At 39.3% G+C, this 19,640-nt stretch overlaps 2 protein-coding genes across 3 annotated transcripts in view; one reads left to right on the top strand and one right to left on the bottom strand.

Annotated features, from left to right (window-relative positions):
- The window catches only part of pbld (phenazine biosynthesis like protein domain containing), a 6,725-nt gene extending 3,128 nt beyond the window's left edge, over positions 1 to 3,597 (top strand). Inside the window, exons 2-9 of the mRNA XM_008405850.1 lie at positions 34 to 132; positions 237 to 346; positions 1,045 to 1,074; positions 1,164 to 1,252; positions 1,367 to 1,458; positions 2,193 to 2,276; positions 2,443 to 2,505; positions 3,272 to 3,597. Coding sequence (XP_008404072.1) covers positions 34 to 132; positions 237 to 346; positions 1,045 to 1,074; positions 1,164 to 1,252; positions 1,367 to 1,458; positions 2,193 to 2,276; positions 2,443 to 2,505; positions 3,272 to 3,384 — 680 coding nt within the window. The 3' untranslated portion in view covers positions 3,385 to 3,597. The remainder of the gene's footprint in view (positions 1 to 33; positions 133 to 236; positions 347 to 1,044; positions 1,075 to 1,163; positions 1,253 to 1,366; positions 1,459 to 2,192; positions 2,277 to 2,442; positions 2,506 to 3,271) is intronic.
- Positions 3,598 to 4,517: 920 nt separating this feature from the next.
- dna2 (DNA replication helicase/nuclease 2) overlaps positions 4,518 to 19,640 on the bottom strand; it is a 16,309-nt gene continuing 1,186 nt past the window's right edge. The window contains exons 3-24 of one of the 2 annotated variants that reach the window (XM_008405835.2): positions 17,969 to 18,686; positions 17,011 to 17,116; positions 16,763 to 16,912; positions 15,105 to 15,288; positions 14,868 to 15,016; positions 13,759 to 13,881; positions 13,468 to 13,687; positions 13,283 to 13,397; positions 12,520 to 12,676; positions 12,240 to 12,431; positions 11,302 to 11,544; positions 11,115 to 11,228; positions 10,935 to 11,044; positions 9,580 to 9,689; positions 9,274 to 9,495; positions 8,655 to 8,848; positions 8,465 to 8,554; positions 7,347 to 7,560; positions 7,101 to 7,190; positions 6,467 to 6,652; positions 6,246 to 6,392; positions 4,518 to 5,356 (exon numbers count right to left, since the gene is read on the bottom strand). In XM_008405835.2, coding sequence (XP_008404057.1) covers positions 5,303 to 5,356; positions 6,246 to 6,392; positions 6,467 to 6,652; positions 7,101 to 7,190; positions 7,347 to 7,560; positions 8,465 to 8,554; positions 8,655 to 8,848; positions 9,274 to 9,495; positions 9,580 to 9,689; positions 10,935 to 11,044; positions 11,115 to 11,228; positions 11,302 to 11,544; positions 12,240 to 12,431; positions 12,520 to 12,676; positions 13,283 to 13,397; positions 13,468 to 13,687; positions 13,759 to 13,881; positions 14,868 to 15,016; positions 15,105 to 15,288; positions 16,763 to 16,912; positions 17,011 to 17,116; positions 17,969 to 18,686 — 3,888 coding nt within the window. In that variant the 3' untranslated portion in view covers positions 4,518 to 5,302. Of the gene's footprint in view, positions 5,357 to 6,245; positions 6,393 to 6,466; positions 6,653 to 7,100; positions 7,191 to 7,346; positions 7,561 to 8,464; positions 8,555 to 8,654; positions 8,849 to 9,273; positions 9,496 to 9,579; positions 9,690 to 10,934; positions 11,045 to 11,114; positions 11,229 to 11,301; positions 11,545 to 12,239; positions 12,432 to 12,519; positions 12,677 to 13,282; positions 13,398 to 13,467; positions 13,688 to 13,758; positions 13,882 to 14,867; positions 15,017 to 15,104; positions 15,289 to 16,762; positions 16,913 to 17,010; positions 17,120 to 17,968; positions 18,687 to 19,640 lie in introns of both variants that reach the window. The other variant, XM_008405834.2, reaches the window with a different exon arrangement.

Below are 19,640 nucleotides of genomic sequence, written 5' to 3'. Positions count from 1 at the left end.
TATATATAACCAACTGGTGATGTAATTAAACAGGAACAAGATTTCGCCTCAGATGGTTCACACCAACCATGGAAATAAATCTGTGCGGTCACGCCACCCTGGCCTCTGCAGCGGTGCTGTTCCAGTATAAAAGTAAGACCCATACACACATAAACACCTCATGAGAACGTAGAGGGCCATTCAAGAATTTGTCAGCTTGCAAACTGTAAAATGTTGCGTCATGTCCGCCTCCTCAGATAATGTTAATCCAGCTGTGGTGTTTGAGACAAGGAGTGGAGATTTGGGCGTGAGCAAGAGGAAAGAAGGATACATCATGGACTTTCCTCTAAATCCACCGACCAAGGAGGTGAATTACACATTCATGAACAAACCTGCAGAAAATCATCAATCTAAAATATGTTCTCTCTGGAAAATAAACTAATTAATTAGGTATATCTGTTTTTATAATGTGCCTTTCACTGAAATAAAACAAAAGTGCTTCACAAATAGAAAACACATCATCTTACAAATATAATTAAATAAGCTGTTAAACAAGGTTTGATTCATAAAATGTAAGCACAGTTTGCACATTTAATTCACAAAAGCCCCACAAAAAGAGATGTATAGATAATAGTGCATTGCCTAGCAACATGGTGTGTTTGCACTCAGTGAGTTTTCCACATTTAACTGAGATATAAAGAGGAAAGTCATACCTTATACATAAAAACATTTTGCACAACATCAGGAAATAATTTTATCTTGTATCTGGACTGTAAAAAGAAAATTATACCTTGTTATGAAAAGCCGACAGTTTTTAATCAGAGACGCTGAGACAGAAGAGATGATTTGTGGAAATCTGGAGGTCAGAGAGAAATTTTAATAGTTACATTTCTGTGGTTACACTTTTAAGAGTTTAGTTTTTTCTGATAGTTTATTTCAAATGCTTTAACTTAAAGCTTTAGCTGACATATTCACATATTCTTTAACATGCATAATGAAGTTTAACTGTAAAGGCATCTGAAAGGACAAATACACAATATAAAAACATCTTTTTTATTTTTTTAGGATCGCAATGACTTTAAAGATGTCATAAAGGTCAGTAATAAACATCCACACCAGTCGTCTCTGAACACTTCTCAGGCAGATCACATGTGTGTTAAACTGTATTTATATTCCTATTACAGGCGGCAGTAGGAAACCACCCGGTTCAGGAGGTTCTTTTGAGCCACGACACAAAGAAGCTGATGATCCGATTGTCGGACAGCTGTGAAAGGTCATTTTGTCCACAAAGGCCCAGAAGCCAGCCGGGTTTTCAAAATGCTCACATCTCTGACCTTCTTTCAGAAACCACTGAGCCGAGAGTTTGCTGTGTGTGTTTTGTCTCCAGGTCAGCGCTAACCAGTCTGAAAGTTGACCCTGTTGCTCTTCTGAACGGCGACTCCAGCGGCAGAGTGAGAGGCGTCATCGTTACGATGAAAGGTGAGCAGAGCAACTCACCGAGGTCAAACCTGGAGCCTCGTGTAGATGAAAAAAAAAAAGAAAGATTACATATACACAACAAAATCTAATTTTTACGTTCATCTCAAACATTTTACAAGACAAACTTTAACATTTCTGAGTTTGAAAAAAAAAACGCTAGAAAAAAGTAAGAAATTGTGAGATCAGTCTCGGAACTTTTGTAGGAAAAACCTGGAAATTTCTGAGTTTGAAAAGTAGAAAATTAGCTAGAAAAAAATCTGAAATTGTGAAATTAATCTCAGCAATTTTTCTAGGAAACAAAATTGAAAAATTCTTAGTTTGAAAAATAAAAACAATTACTGGAAAAAAAAATGAAATTCTGAAATATCAGACATTTTCTAGAAGAAACATGTAAATTTCTGAGTGTCGAAGGAAAAAAAAGAAAAGCTTAAGTTATAAAAGTGTTATAAAGTGTTTACATTTTTCTTATATTTTCAGAGTTTCAGATATTTTTTCTAGCAAATTTTATACTTTTCAAACTGTAATTTCCATGTTTTTCTAGAAAATTTCTGATATTAATCTCAGAATATCAGTTTTTTTCTGGAAATGTTTTGGTTTTGGGAAATCTGAAATTTCCTTGATTTTTCTGGAAAATATCTGAGTTTACTCCTCCTTTTATTTTTCTGTCTAGTCCTAATACTCTGTCATAGTTTTATTAAATGCGCTGTAATTTCTATATATGTTCCTGTGATCAGGGTCTCCAGACTGTAAGCCAGGATTCGACTTCTACTCCCGGTACTTTGCTCCGTGGGCCGGCATCCCAGAAGATCCCGTCACCGGTAAGATGAGCGCTCGCTCTCACAGATGACCTTTATACTGTTGCTGCAAAGGCAAACAACAGGCAAAAAATAAATTAAGGTGGTTGCATATTTTACACTACTGCAATAAATGTGAAAAATACTTCATGTTTCTTATGAAATGCGTTTGTATCGTCTGCTCTTCCAGGCTCTGCTCACACCGTTCTGGGAAGCTACTGGTCAGACGTACTTGGAAAAAAGAAAATGCTTGGTGAGTTAAAGTAAAGAGTCGGAGCAGCTTCCAGGTTTTAGCAGTAAAGACAAACAGAGACAAATGTAACGAGTTACATTTACTCAATTACATTTACTTGAGTAACTTTTATTTTGTAAAAATGTACTTTCTGAGTATTTTCACTACTTTTTACTTTTACTTGAGTAATTTTATTACAAAGTATTTTTACTCTTGAGTAAAATCTCTGGATTTTCTACCCACTGAATGAAGAACAAACATGTTTTAACCAAAAATTCACCAGACACAGACACACCTGCAGTTTTTGTTAAAGTTTTTTATTGAAAAAAACTGATTTGGAAAAATTTCTTCTACCTGATTTTGTTTTTTTGTTAGTTATATGAATTATTGTCATTTATGTCCTGAAAATACTGAAATGTCCACCTAACTTTATATTTTGGTTCATCTGATGATGTAATTTTTTAAAATATTAAATACTTTGAATCAGTTACTTCACAGGTTTCAAAGTCCTATGTTGAAGTAGTGCTGCTGTTAGTACAGTACTGTTTTGGGTAGACTGAGCGCCATAGACTCTTAATGTTTCCTCATAGTTGAGGACTTTTGTTAAATATTATGTCAATAATCTCTGGTTGTCCTTTTTTTTAAGACTTCATCCAATAAAACCCTGATTAGAATCCACACAGGTTGAACTTCTTATACGAATTCTATAATTAACCTGCTTTTTATTTCATTTCCCGTCAGATCTGATCTTGCGGTCAGTAACCGTCCTGATTTTGTGTTTTTGCAGCGTACCAGTGCTCGAGTCGTGGAGGGGAGCTGGACCTGGAGGTGAGAGACGATGGGAGGATCAACATAGCTGGAGACGTCGCCACTGTGCTGCAGGGATTCATCAGGCTGTAGCGACAATGAGCAGGAAGTGAAATGAATTACGATTTTAAACAGAAATGGATGAATTAATGCACACTGGCTGGTTCTGTTAGTTCTCATTTCACCTCATTTTAATGTAGATGTTAACATGCTTTGTTAATCTGTGTTAACGTAAGTAAATCAGTCTAGAGGATGAATTATTTTCCTTCGTATTCGACACTTTCATTAAACATTTACACAACAGTCTTTATCCTTGTGGTTTTATAAAGTAAAAAGGAAGATAAAACCTATTTGCATAAATAATGTTCAAAATCTTGGTCAGTTTTTCCTTTTATTCAAGTCTTTCAATCTCAGGAGTTTCAAATCTCTAATTCTGGATTAATAATAATTAAAGCCAATTCTGATTCACAAAACCAACCAATTTAATTTACGTAGAGAAATATGGAATTGGATCAGACCAATCAGAAATATTGATCATCAAATATATACATTCCTCGTTATAAAATCAGTAATGAGTTTTCAGAGTGAGCTCAGCTGCATCAGGTTGTCAAATTCACTATAACCTCCCCTCTAAGTATTTAGAAACTGAACAATTGATTACAGAATAGTTTGACTTTGCAGCAGCTTAGAAATCTAAAAAATAGGCTCCAATCTAAGAGATTGAACATAAGAAATATTTTTAATTATTCCACAAGAACTGATAAATGTTTCATGGACCATGTGGGGAAAAAAAGTTTGTTCTTGTTCAGTAAACTGACTGGCCTAAAAGCATTCAAGAGATTGTGGAAAAGAAATATTCTTCCTGTTTTTAAACTTTAGTAGGACTTTGCAGGAGTGAAGAACTGGAGTTTCCCATTACATATAAAATGACTTGGCCAGAAAAAACTTGAACTGAGTAAATAAACTTAATTTTTCACTTCTTGTGGAGGATTTACAAGCTTAAACACATTATGTTATAATATTCAGGATCAGGAAAGATTATTGTAGGAAATCATGAAAATCCAGCGAGAGCATTTTGACATGTGGAGGAATAATTAACATACAGCAGGAACAAAGCAGCATATTTAAAAAATAAACATTATTTATTCACATTCCACAAAAAGGCAAAAAGCTGCAAGACAAAACTTAAAGAAAAAAAATTAAGACGCACAAAAACCAAGAAGATCTGAGGTCAGTTTGGTCTCATTGATCCAGATTCATGAATCTGATGAACAGAATTCAAGTTAAATTATACAAAACATCACTGCTTTAATTTAATGTTAAAAATACAATACTGGTGACTCTGGAGGACTGATCTGCAGATAAAGTATACCACTGCAAAATTCAGCTGCTGCTACTCTAAAATGAAAATTAGTAGCTCCGCTGACATCAGCATTTGTTAAAGTTTGGTTTAACTGTATGAAGCCACATTGATGGAAAAGCCTTCAGGTATTCTGTTAACAAATGAAAGCTTATTTTACTATCACAGTTCTGAGCTGCACAATGTTTTGTCAGAAACTAGAAATTATTCACCAGAACTTGGAAAAGTAAAATGACGTCTTTAAATAACGAGCTTATGAATGAAATAGATAAGCAGTACCAATAGTTACACCTAGAGGACCATTAGTTCATCAATAATAGGTATTTAATTAAACAAATGGTTTAAAAATCAAGTGTAATTATTCACATTTATCTACAGGAGAAGCAGTAAAACTGTCAGTTCTTCTAGTACATGTTCCACATTAAAGGCAAAATGCTTCAATTCGATCTTAAATGGATTTAAGTACAACTGCTTTTATGGAACACAACCGAGGTTTAATGATCTATTTTAGCTTGAGGTAAAAAGAAAGTCAGCTTTGTTCCCATGTTCTGTTAGCTGTGTGATAAAGCTTTTCCAAGTCTCCTGATGAACATCCAGGTAGGTCTTTTTGTTTTCTGCAGTCTTCAGGTACTTCCCTGAGAGCGCCCTGCTTCAGAGGTGCATGCTGGGTAATGCCTTGTGAGCAGCTGGAGGTAGCTGAATAATGTGAATGAAGGGTTAAAGAGAAAAACTGAAGATGTGGATTAAAAAGAAAGAACAATCTGCCATGAGAATGTGAAACATGCACACTAACCAGGCGTAACTTCATAAACTACGTTTACCCTGCAGCCTGACTCAACCCAATTCAGATTTTTATTTTTTGCCTTAATGCGACCTGAATTCATGACAGTCTGAACATAGACCGTATATAAATTTTTTTTTTCCAAATGTGACCCGACTCAACGGCCAGGTCCATATTAATTCGACCTGAACGTTACCGATACTCCACAAACGTTGCTATTCTGCGTCCAGATACTCACAAGCAGGAAGAAAAACAATTATGGCGGACTTTAATGAGGATTAAGTTGTTAATATGCCTCCTCCGGTCGAACAACTTCCAAATCGTAAGCTATGCTACACTGTTAGCATCCATGTTTTCATGACAATTTGTAGAATCCAGGCTGAAAAAATATTATAAAAATAATGTAATGGCAATATAAATGTCATTTATTGCAAAGAGAAAGCAGTTTCTGTGATAAATCCACTGTTTTCTCATCCTGTTTTTCTTGTTTGACTTTTAGAAACCATCACTAATCTATCAAATGAGGACATCAACTGAAGTGCGACTCCAATAACAGGCTGAATTTTTCTGTAACGCAAAGTCGTCTGTATTCATGAAATCTGCAATATTTACCAACAGCTATTGCATTGCAAGCGTTTTTAAAAGTGGGGGCCGCCAGCGGGAAGATGAGAGCAAAAAATAAAAACTGAATCTCAATTTGTGATCGGTGGGGTGAAATGGGCTAAGAGACATTTTTCATTAGAGTTTTCTGTTATTCAATCATTTTTAAAAAATAAAGTCAGTATCCATTACTATTAAATTATGAAGGGATATCATGTTCTGCTGCAGTAGATGCTGGAGCAGCTTCTCCACTGGTGGGTATCGCCGCAGCGTTGCAGCCGAGCCCACCATCAGCAGCTTGTGTTTCGCTCTGGTTACAGCCACATTCAGACGCCTCCAGTCCTTCAGCAGCTCCCCTAACTGAGCAAATAAACGGGACAAAATGAGCACAGGATCAATATAAAGAGAGAAAGCTGGGAGGAGAAGACGCCTACGTTTCCTTCCTCTGCGGTGCTTCTGACAAACGACAGAACAATCAGATTCTTGTCCCGTCCCTGGTACCGGTCCACCGTGTTGACCTCCACCCCGGAGAAAGCAGAGGACTGCAGCAGAGCAGAGATGCACTTCAGCTGCTGCCTGTAAGGGGCGATAACTCCAATATCACCGGGTTTACACCCAGCCTGGTGTGCAGAGAAAACGGAGGTTTTAGAGCAGAAATGCAAACATTGGTATAATTATTTATTAAGCCTGTTATGATTATAAATATGCCTGATTGATAAATAGTCCCAATAATTACTGCAATAAACGACAGCATTGTTGTTTTTGTAATGGCATAATAATCTAAATTCACTCTGAAAGACCAATAACATTAAGTTTTTTAAAGAATACTGGAAAATATTTAAATATCCAAAATAAAAGTAAAACAGAAATAAAAAAATCCACACGCCACCAAAGTCATAAGTAAAACGCATTATGAGGACTGTAAACAAAATTGACCTTCACAAAATAATCAGAATTTAACCCTCATCAAGCTCATATTAATTTATCGTTGCTTATTGTATTAGGAGTGCATTAAACTTATTTTTGAATTTTTGCCCTTATAAATCATTAATTTAGAAGCAAACGAACCTTTATGAGGAGAGAAAGCATCATGTGTATGAGAGCAGCTTCGGTGCGATTGCTGACTCCTCCCTGCTCCACCGACTCCAAAGCAGGAACCTGAAGGAACCGAAACTTTTACACACAATCCACCGTAAACAGGTCCTGCGAGTCAAAATATCTTGTTTAATGAATCAAACATATTTTTAATAAACACTAACAGCCTCAGTGGTTTTATGCTCGGACATATAGAAACAGCTGCAGCATTTTACAAACCGCTGAGCAGTCGAGGAAGCAGACGGGGTTGGAGGGCAGCAGCGCGGCCTGCAGCCAGGACAGGTCCAGCTGGGGACGAGTCTCAGAGCAGGAAGTGAGCTCCGATTGGACGGACGGCAGCGAGGGCAGCGTGAGCAGAGCCGAGGCCGTCCGCTCAGACCCGCACTCCAGCCGGCCGTCGTACATCAGAGAGTTACTCAGAGACATGATCTGACTAGATTTACAAACAGAAGGTGAAACACTGTTTTATAGATGCTACATAAATGAATAAAAACTTCTGTAAAAAAAAAAATCTTAAAGCAAGTTAGAGAAGATTTATATCTAAACCACTTCACTTTGTGTTTATTAAATCAAATTTTTTAATTTTTAAAGGACATTTTGAATGAATTAAACTCACTTGCTTTTTGAAGATCACGTATGTTTTTAAAGGGCCGGTTGTTGCAGAACGTGTTGATAAAACTACCCATTAAACTGTTAAAATATTAATAAGTAGCTGTCTCTGCAATCACACTGATGTAATTTGGCAGTATACAGAAAAAAACTGCTTTGATTTGATTGCTGAAGTAATATTTAAGCACATAAATGTTATCTCGACAGCTCTTCTTGTATATCCTAAAGTCTAGTTGGCCATGTAAAAACTTACTCTGGGCAAATTATTTCCACATTCATAGTAAAGTTGACATTTTTTCCCAGAGGCGACAAAGCGAGGAAGATTAAATGTTTGAAAATGCTCCGATTCATTTTCAGAAACATGTCCAGTCTCTTTAAATATAGCTTATAACAACAGATCAAGTATCTTCAGTCAGAGGCTTCTTACAATTTGCTGTAGCACAGACTGTTACAGGAGATCTGTCCTGCAAACAGTGATCACCATCTACAGCAACATTAATTTCTCTTTGGGATCAACAAATAATTTTTGAATATGAATTTTGAACTAAATATTTTCAGAGTACATATACTTTTTTTTTTCTTATTTTTGTCTGTTTATGGACCATAAATAAAGATGAAACAAATTGGTGCAGCTTTTTCCCAGTTTTTCTTTGTAAAATTAAAATCTGTGTATTTATTTCCTTTGATTTTACAACAGCCCACATAATCTTTCTCTCAGCAGTGTTTACCTGTTCATGCGGTACTGTACGTTCAGCTGCACCACCGCCTCGCTATGGAGCTCAAGTCGCTTAAACAGACTTTCATCCATCCCAAGAGACCTTAAGAGGAAAACGACAACAATAACAATAATAACACATTTGTAAGTTTTTTGTTCCCTGCTGTCAAGGTGCGCCGCATTAGTAATGAAATATTCTCCACCTTGCTTCCTGGTTCTGAACAATCGGCGGCAGCTGCTGATGATCTCCAACCAGGACGAACCGCTTGGCGTAGAAAAGCGGACCCAGACAGATCGGCTGGCTGATCTGCGACGCCTCGTCTACGATGCAGAAGTCAAACCGCCGGCGTGTGAAGATCGGATGCTTGATGCCCATGCATGTGGTCGCTACAACCAGCTGGAACGAAACAAAACAAGATTATTAATTCAGAAAAAATAAAAATTCTAACAAATTTTGCTGAATAATAAATTGTCACAAAAATTATTGCAATAAAGAATAAGAATGTTATTTTGAGATCTTTTTATGGCATAATAACACATTCTCAGAGATGAATAAACTTTAATTCTCTTGAACATTTAACACTGGAACTGCAAGACATTTTAAATATCCAAAATAAATAAACAACTTAAAATTAATCACGAGGTTTTTGTAAACAAAATTGTCTGTCAAAAAGGTCTGAAGCACCAGACAGAAGACTTTTGTCATCCAGTTTTTGGTAGAAAGAGAAGAACAATAAATCATGCCAATGGAAATTATTGAGTTCATTTTAATTTCTCATGTGATTAATTCCTAGCAACAAATGCAAAAGAAAAAAAACTCACTTCTTTGCTGTAAAGCTGCTGCAGCTCGGTGAGCGTGTGAACATCCTTCCTCCTCACACTCTCCTCTGTGTACGGCAGGATCTCCGGATGGACCTTCTGCCCCTGACCCAGACGCAGAAAGCCGACCCGGAAGCGCTTCAGCTTCAGCAGGATGTTGTCCACAGCAGAGTGGGTGTAGCTGGTCAGCAACACACTGAACCCACAGGCGTGGAGGATGCGCACCTGATGGCAAAGAAGTGATGATGACGGAGGGAGTTAAGAGGGGAAGGAAAAGGGAAACAGAGTTTGGATTTGTTTGAGGTCTACCAGTGTGCAGATGGTTGTCGTCTTGCCGGTTCCAGGCATCCCAACTATGAGGGTGAAGTCTTTGGACAGCAAAACCTTCTTCATGGCCTGTTTCTGGGGTTTGTTCAGACCTACACAGACCGACAGACATTAAAACATCGTTTCACTCATGGACAAACCAATTTAAATTGCCCTCGTGGAAACACATCTTATACAACCTGAAATTAAAATATTAGTCTCTTAGCTCATCGTCTTTGTTCCTCCTAATGTGTAGGTGGCAGTAGTTATGCGATTGGCAAAAATAAAACCATGAACACGTCAGCTCATGGCATTTTGAGTTATTCGCAGATGCTGTGTGCATTAATAACATTTTGAGGCTATTTGTAATTTAGAAGTGTAATAAAAGAAAAATAGACTTGAGTTGCATTGGCAAAAAGAAACATTTTCTTTCAGTGCGTAGATAGTCCAACATAAATAATTTTATTTTAGGTGTTAAGATGCAGTTAGTCACCATGGGGCACAGCACTGCTCAACACTTCACCACCATCAAATTGCACTTAGCACAGCCGCAAACAAAGATTTGCATGCTTGTGGCATGCTATGTTTTGCTATAAAGTTCAACACAAAAGTTCTGCAACTCACCCTTAGAAACTTTCTACCTTTATCTTTAAAGGTTTTTCTTTTTAGTGACCCTGTCATAAGCCATTTACCCATTATCATTTTTAAACACAATCCTTAGCTAAGCTAACTAGCTGTAGCGTCACACTTTGAGCTAACGTCACGGCAAATAAACGGACGTCTACATGCAGTACCTGGTGGACCACTAAGGGGCGCCCACGGACCACCAGTGGCCCAAAGACCCATAGGTCGAGAAAGACTGCATTAACAGATCAAAACAAGTGCAAGATGATGTGGGAGCTGAAAACTGATGTTAACCAGCGATGTATGCAATGTCTAAAAGTTTTTTTTTTATATCTGCTTAGATATAAAAAAAACCAATGAGATGGAGTTACAACTGGACAAAACAGGAATAGTCATGCTGCCAGTTTGGACTTATTTCAGATATTTAAAACAATAAAACAAATCCATAATTATCAATATCGACTCATATGAAACACATATCTTGTGTTGATAATTTGGTATCACTTTGCTTTGAATGCAGTGGTAATATTATATTTATTTGTGTATAATTCTATTTCCTGCTAATTAATACCAATTTAAATTTTAAAGCACAACAGATGAGAGGGAGAAGAGGTTTACATCTTCACCCTGGGGACCAATAAAGTACATTCTATTCTATTCACACACCATTGATCTATGAGGCCAACCTGAACATTAGAAACAACTTAAAAAGGCTGATTTCAGATGTTGAGCACCTTTGAGGATGTTGGCCACTGTGTCCTTGGCCTCTCTGGGTAGAACAGAGCTGAGGTTGGTGATAAACTCTGGAGGTCGAAGGTCAACAACCAGCTCCCTGAGGCGCTCGCTGCACAGAGACGGATGTTAGTCAAGCTTTAAGATGATATCTGATGCTGCTCATGTTTCCCTGATCCCACCTGTCGCCAGAGCTTTCCATCAGCCTGGACAGATTGCTGAGGTGAGTGCTGAGGCCCACCACTCCTTCATCGCTGTCCAGTCGAAACGAAACGCCGCTGAACTTTGACAGGTCCCTGTTAAACAGGAGACATCAGGTGAAAACCTTCTGCTGAGTCCAACAGGATGAATTGTGAACGTAGAGCCCACCTGTCCAGAGTGCAGCTGACCGATGTCGCGTTGACTCCTTTCAGGTATCCTGTTGCCAAGCCGATGAGACGACCTTCTTGGTCGCTGACAACGATGCGATCTCCGCTGGTCAGGCCGCAGTTGTTGGCGCCCTGCTGCGAGGCGGCCGCGCTGCGCAGGAAATGGTGGACGAAGACGCCTTCGGACTGAGCGATCGCCGAGCCGCTGAGCTGCAGGTTCCCCACACAGCTGCCTCCCTTTTCACTGAAAACACATTAAAGTCGAAACTAAAGAGCTGAAAATTCAGCATTTAAGAGGATCTGATGAGATTAAGAAAAAAATCTGAAGTGTACTGATGAGAAAATATTAGAACAGATGAAATCCTACAAGAAATAAGATTAAAATGATCAATTATCAGTTTCTTTCAGCTCTGATCTAATGTGTTGCTTTATAGTTAATGTTAAGTGGAGCCTCCTGCACAAGCAACAGGAAAGCAGCAAGTGGTTTCTGGATGGCAAGTCAACAACAAAACTCCTGTCTTTTCCAGCAGCCATTGTACAGCAAAGACAGCGGTAAAACCAGCCGACCAAATGTGTTGGGTTGGGTTGCTAGGTAACGGGACCAGGCTCAGCTGGGCTGGCTAGGTAACGGTGCAGTTCCCATCGAATGTGACTTACAAATGAAGAGGTTTTTGAAAAGGTTCATTTTCCAGTCACCAAAATACATCAACTTATTTCCAACCAGACATTTTTTTTAAAACAATAAGTTCATGTTTTTGGTGACTGGAAAATGAGCCATTTCAAAAATCTCCCGATTTGAAAGTCACATTGATGGCAGCTGCACCGTTGTTTGGGCTGATTCTAGAAGCTCTACAGATCCAAATGTTAGAAGATTTGCTCATTTTTAAATTAATTAAAAAAAGACAACTTAGAAAACGGGTGAAAGCCACAGACTGCTACCTCTCCAGGACCGACTGCAGCCAGACTCGCTTTCGGCCGCTCTTGGCCTCCATGGTGGACGCCTCCAGGCTGCAGAGCAGCAGCCAGTGAGCAAAGTAGTCCAGATGTGGATGGGTCAGGTGGCTCGTCTCCTGCTGCAGAAAGGCTCGCACTTCGTCCTCACCCACATCCACAGAGGTGGAGTCCACCACCCTGGGCCGAAGAGGATGATACAGAAGACAGGCATTGACCCCTCCTGTGGTTGGCTTTTAAGTCTGCATGAGATTTAAAGGGGGCTTACCGCTCGTATAAAGCACAGTTTAGTTTCTGAGGGCAGTACTGGCAGGTCTGCCTGCTGCTCAGGATGTCAGGAAGTCTGGACAGGCGACTCCGATCGGCTCCTTTCTCTACAGAGTGGTTAATGTGATGAACCAGGGAGTTCCTCAGCTTCAGCAGCTCTGCAGAAAACCCACAATGCATCACTGTATCGCACCGTTTTAACATGGCCCCATATTTAGCTTCACAACATCCCCACAGCATGATTGTGACACCACCATGTTTGACATTTCTTCTAACCCTGAACTGCTTCGTTTTTATATAAAATCTCAATAAAAACACTTAAAGTTTGAGGTTGTAACAGGACAAAATGTGAGAATGTTCAAGGGTCTTAAAAATAAAATCTCATTATGATAATAAAATCTCAAACATTTGCAAACAAGATGGCCGCCGTGGGTGATCTGACATCCCTGCATTGGTGAAAAAACATCCAGATTTTCTAAAAACTGAATCTTCAAAGACCAAAAATTTGGTTTATTGACAAAAACAAACTTTTTTTTGAGCAGTTCTGACTGTAAGTTAGTTTGAAATAAAATCAGCTTCAGTCAGGAAACAAACCGTTCCCAAAGCCAGAGACGAACAAAGAGAAGAGCGATTTGTGGCACACATTTGTTTGGTCACAAAAAGCCCAATCCGTTTCGGTTTCGGTTCTGGTTTTCCAGATAAACTTTAGAGCTGCTGTGTGGAAACATCTGAAACCTGCTGAGGTTCTGTTGGGCTCGCCGTACCTCGGTGGTCCATGTGGCCGGCTGCTACTGGGTGCATGTTTCCCGTCTTCAGGTAGAGCAGCAGGCCGATTTCAGGGCTGTATCTCTCCATGCTCATCAGCGTATATAAGATCACCTGCACACAAACAGAACCACGTTCACACGGCTGATTGTTCTTCTGGAAAAGCCCGGGAAGCTGCTCCGACCTGACTGCGATGCTCGATGGAGTTCGACTCCCTGCCAGTCTTCAGCTCCAGCGGGACGGTCTTTTCCTCGCAGACTCTGCTGCTGCCGTTTCGCGACCTTTGCATCCGGACCTTCGCCGTCACGTCCATTTTTCCTTTGAGGCCGAATCTGGGGGACCAGACGTTCTCCTCTATGTCCGCCAGCTCTGTCAGCGTGAAAACGGCAGGCGGGGCCTGGCACCTGCCGCGATCAAGCAATCAGTTAATTATTAGCACATTCTGATGATTGGAGGTTTTTATTGAGGCTCTTACATTTTAGAGCTGATGGGTTTTGGTGCAGGAGAACAGAGGTATTCATTTGCCCAATGCTCCAGTGATGGGAGGTAATCATGCAGCTCCTGCTGCATCTCCTCCTGACTTACTCCTAAAGCAAACCTGTGAACACATGAAGAAGGAGAGTGGCATCATTAGGGCCACACTAATGACTATTTTTAATCTATAGATTATTCTGGCCTTTAATCAGATTTTTAAAATTTGTCAGACTTTTTTCTCATTTAAGCCATTTATATACATTAGAAATATGTTAAAAGATGCAAATAAAAGTCCCTTTTTAAATCAGAAAATAAACTTTTTTTTTTTGCCTAGACTCCAATAGCAGCGTTCTTTGAGTGAACGTTCGATCATTTGTAGCAGATGAATCTGCAGGTAAAAATTATCTCCAACATCAATGTGTGAGAAGCTCAATCCTTTCTGCTTGAATCGTCAATACAGTGCAGCAGCTGTGATTAATAACTGCACAGTAAAAGTTTCTCAATATACATTTGTTTTTATAGTAATTTGAACCAGCTGAAGTTAAAACTATGCATCTGCAGGAGTTTTGGTTAGAACATATTCACAAATACGAAATGTATGCAAATTATTGGTTTGTAAAGTAGAATCTTGTTTTGTTTTCTGTTTTGTAATGTTAGCTTACAAAAATAAAGTCAATCTGAAATCTGAACATAAACATTTAGCAGTTTTGGCTTAATTATTGCTCTCAAATGACCTTTTCTTTTAAAGTCTGTCTATTTCAGTTAATGATTAATCGATTTGTCGTGATTAACCCGATTAATCACTTCAGCCTTAGACGTCAACCACTGTCTTTTCTGGACCAGTTAAATAATAGTTAAAAGATCTAATTAAACATTGATAACAGATAAAGTTCTAATGTGTGTTTATATGCAAATGTAAAAATTAATCCAATCAATTTAAAAATGTGACCCTGTGCATCAAACCTGCAGCAGAAATTTAAAAACTAAAGTTGAGTTCAATATTATTCCCATTAAAATTTGTTATATTCAAATATGTGAGAGAGTTCTTGACTCATTCTGATTGTAGTTTTAAATTAGTTTAAATGCAGGATAAGTGATAAGACACCCTACATGTTTCCAAGGTAACGGTGATTTCGCAGAGCTTCGTCGGCCAGCTGGGAAAGTTTCTGCAGAGAGAAATCTTTGGCTGAAGCTGCTCTCTGGAAGACTTCATGCACCATGGTGCCGTTAAGCATCTGCTTAGAGCCGCCATCAAAACTCTGCATCAAAATCAAGAGAAACGCATCATGTTTCCGTCACACACCGATTAAAAGTATGACTTAAACGTTAAAAGGGCACAACTGTCACCTTGAACATTTCTCCCAGCACTGCTCGCCTCATGCAGCGGATGGAGTTGGAGATGCTGGTCCCTGAGATGAGGCTGTCGGGCTGGAGGACCAGGAAACCCCGCTCCCTGTCGACCAACCAGGCCCCGCCTTCAGAGCGGCCCTCCAGATGAACCACATCGCCACGGCAGACGGGGGTCGACTCCCTGCAGAGAGACGAAAAGACGCCACACTTTGAGGCTGCTGCACATGAATGAGTGAAAATACGAGAAAACTCAGGAACCAAGAGGTAAAAGAGCATCAGCAAATTAATCATGATATAGGTCGTTCTCGTGACGTCACACTTTGGGAAGTTTGTAACCGACAGCCATCTTAGTAGGCAGTTGCTATGACGACAGTGACCAAGCTACAAGCTTAGAACCAGCTCTCGCTTCGTTCCTACTTTATAAACATCATAAGTACATTTAGCTACTTTTATAAACTGTGGAGTACTTGTTATTTTAGACAAACATTTAGCTTTATACCTTTAATATCGGGGGAAGACCCAGAGAAACTCCTGTTAGTTTATAAATCTAGAACAAACTTAGAAAGCACCAACAACCCAGAACAAGAACCAGACATGGAGAACCGACATTTCGCTTTATATTGTCCAAATCTAGAACAACTGGAACCAACATTTAGTTTTGTCCTTTTTGTCTTTCTTCTGATTTCGTTGTTTTGTTTGTATTTCCTTCTAATTCATGTGACGCACTTTGAACCGTCTTGTTGCTGAAAATAAGCTATAAAAATAAAATTACCTTACAACTATTACTCAATATTACTCTTAGCAATACTAAGATAAATATCAGTGATACTGCAGAACTTAGCTAATGTAGCTTTTATCTGCAAGCAGGGCTTGGCAAAAAGATGAAAAACGCATTCATTCAGTCAGTATTGATAATTATTGATCAGTTTTAAGCATGGAACATCTGAAATACGACCAAACTGCTGGTGTGACCTTTACTCTTTTACCACCGTTTTCACTCCTCAGTTTTTTTTTTTTTTTAAGCAGTTATGAGGCACATTGGTGAAACTTTAAACTGCTGCTGCAGCAGTTACTCAGCAGGTTGTTCCTAGGTAAACAGAGAATGAATGAGTTGCTAGGTAACCAGAGAGTGAATGAGTTGCTAGGTAACCAGAGAGTGAATGAGTTGCTAGGTAACCAGAGAATCAATGAGTTGCTAGGTAACCAGAGAGTGAGTGAGTTGCTAGGTAACCAGAGAGTGAGTGAGTTGCTAGGTAACCAGAGAGTGAGTGAGTTGCTAGGTAACCAGAGAGTGAGTGAGCTGATTCTGTATTCATGTTGATTCCACCAAACGAGCTTAGCTGGTCGTCAGAGGTTGAACAGCTGGTCTTTCCTCTGCCTCCATCTCCCAGAATGCTGTGCGGTTCTCGATCAGAGTTCAGCGAATATTCCATTAYTGATCATGTGTCTATTTTGATATATGTTATTGATTTATTGACAAACTCTACTTCAGTTCCATCCAAACAAGAAAACCAAAAAAATGAAGCATCCAGCTTGAAACAGCATCATTCATGCTGTTTATGAAAAAAAAAACAGCACTGGTTCCACAGAAAATGTAAAATAACTACAAGGAAAGCAACAGGATTTACAGTGCTCATGGGCAAACAGACTTTTACCATCCGTCTTTGAGCAGGCAGGTCTCGGTTGGAAGCAGAGACCTGCAGCCTGAGATGGTCAGTGATTTGTGTCCCGGTTTCTCCTCAACTTTCAAAACCAGATACCGGTTATTTGGTCCCTCAGACAGGATCACATGGTCCGGTACCTTACTGTAAAGCCAGAAAACATTACTTTCTGTTAAAAACAGTGAAATAATACATGCATGTTTTTATTAAGATGACTTTTAGTCAAAAGAAATGACTCTTACAGATGCTTTTTGGACTTTTCCTCTGTGGCTTCATTATCATCCATTTGGTCAGTAAACCAGCTCTCCTCAAAGCCGTCCTCACTGGGATCAGCTGGGCCAGATTCAGCTGCTTGATGGTGATTAGAGAAAAAGCAACGTTTAGAAAACATTCCTGAAACAGAGCTAAAGAAAATGATGTTAAACATTTATAAATTAGAATATTTTCTTTAGGTCTACTCTGCTGTGATTTTTATTTAGAGTTGCATCTTTAACACTTTCTAGTTCTTCCTCATAATCAGCCTCTGGTTCTTTTAAAGGTGACTTATTATGTTTACTTGAACAAGTTAGGATACATGTTAATTAGATTTTTTACACAAAATAATTCTTAGATAATGAGGTTATATCCTGCTCCTTTCAGATTGAAATCTTTTAAGGTCTTTTGTCACTTTAGATAAAAAATAAACAGCTGTTGGCCACGCCCCCAACTCAACGTTTACACTCGCACATTAAAATGCCTGCAAGCAGATGCGCATTTATACAACCATACACCTTCGAAAAGCTGAAGTGGAGTCTCCTGCACAACCAACAGGAATGCAACAATGGTTTCTGGATGGTAAATCAACAACAAAACACTTGTCTCTTCCAGCAGCCATTGTACAGCGGTGAAACCAGCTGACCAAACATGCAGGAGCTCAGGTTGGGTTGCTAGGTGACCGGCTGGGCTTCACTGGGGTTGCTAGGTAACGGCCCAGTGCCAGTTGATTCAGACTTAATATCCGAGAGATTTTTTTAACTGGCTCATTTTCCAGACACCAAGAAACGTTAAACGCAGCTTCTTTAAGCGTTTAGGATGTCTTTAGAAGCAGGTGTGACCCAGTTGGAAGCGTAAAAATGTGCAAAATGTGAATTTTGCCCCTTTAAATAGCCCTTAAATCTACTGACCTGCTTGTTTTCCATGGAAACGTTGATATTTGCTTACCATCCCCGCCTTGCTCCTGATCCGAGGGCGTCTTGTTGTTCCCATCTCTGTGTGTCTCGCGTGTAGCCATCCTCTCTTTTGGGACCACCTCCAACTCTTGAGCACTTTGTTCAGGTAAAGGAGCAGCAGGAGTGCAGGTGTCCTCCTCTAGGAAACCTTCCACTTCTGTCATCACAGTAAAACATGAATCTGTCTTTTCTTGTTGCTGCTGCTGCTGCTGGCGTTTCCCGTCTCCTCCCAGAGAGAGGTCTGTTAGGCCGGCAGTGAGAAGAGGTGTCACTGTGGAGCCGATCCAAGCTTTCAGAGGTGAAGTTCTGGGTTTCTTAGCGTTCTGGGACTCTTCACTGGGGCTGAAGAGTCGCTTGAACGGGCCAGACAATCTGTTCGCGCTCTTATTTACTTCTCCCTCCTCAGTCATTATTCTCCCCACTCTGATGCTTTTTGTGCTGGGGCTGCGACAGACGGGCGACCGCTGGCACAGTTTTGGGTCGGAGCGCAGCTGACTGGCCCGTCTGGAGGGAGAAGAGCAGGAAGGTCTGATCTGACTGCTGGGCGTCTCTGGGACAGAGAGGAGGACATCTGGGGACGAAGCGAGGCGGTTTTCAAGGTCACCGAGGTTTTCAAGGTCACTGAGGATGCTCCGCCTCGGAGGAGGAGTGCTTAGTCTGAATTTAATTTCTTTAATCTGAGGCTCAGCTTTGCTGGTTGGTGGCAAAACCTAAAAAACAGACAATAAGATTGGAGAAACTTTTACAATTTCATGCAAACAGAAGAGAGGAAACGACAGTTGATTTATGCAACAATTCATTTCCTTCCACAAGTATTCAGACATTAAACTCCTTCACATTAAACAAAACTATTAAAAAATCTAATCCGATTCTGCTGCTTTTACTTTAATTTCACTAAATAAAACCCAGTTCCACTAACCATCTTGAAAAGTCAACCTGTAAGTAACTTAATCTAATTTTAGATAAACATCTTTTTTCAAGGTTTCAGATCTTTATTGATTATAAATAAAGATTGAACCGAATCCTAAAGACAATGGCAACAGGATAAATTTATCTAGTCAAGATAAATTTACCAGATGGTAAATTGTCCCTGAAGTTATTGCGGTAAAGAATAAAATTGTTGTTTTAACAACATATTCAAGTAATGTAATAATACAAGAACACATTTTCAAAGATGAATAGACTTTAAACTCTGATGAATATTTTAATCTGGAACTGAAAGACATTTTAAATATCCAAAATAAATAAACAAAAACAACATAAACTAGCTGAGACTGAAGCCTTTTGTTGTCCAGTTTTTGGTAGAAAGACAGAAGAGAGAAAAACTAAAAATCATCCAAATTTAAATAATCGAGCTCGTTTTAATTTACCAAATGATTAATTAATTTGTTGCTGCAACATTTCAAATATCCACCTAACCTGACAGGCCAGGTGAGAACATTAATCAGAAACGCAACCAGAACGGCCATGGTAACTCTGGAGGAGCTGCAGAGATTCAATGCTCAGGTTGGAAAACCTGCCGACCAGAGGACTCCACAAATCTGGCTTTTAGAAATCAGAAATTATGTTTAAATTTTCTACAAGCCATGCAGCAGACTGCAAAAAAAAAGAGCTCTTTTCAGGTCTACTGTATGGATAATCCACTCCTGTTTATACATTTTTTT

The sequence above is a fragment of the Poecilia reticulata genome, linkage group LG3 (assembly GCF_000633615.1).
Source record: "Poecilia reticulata strain Guanapo linkage group LG3, Guppy_female_1.0+MT, whole genome shotgun sequence".
Taxonomy (NCBI): domain Eukaryota; kingdom Metazoa; phylum Chordata; class Actinopteri; order Cyprinodontiformes; family Poeciliidae; genus Poecilia; species Poecilia reticulata.
The sequence above is the reverse complement of the archived record's forward strand: the minus strand, read 5'-3'. Positions and strand labels throughout refer to the sequence as shown.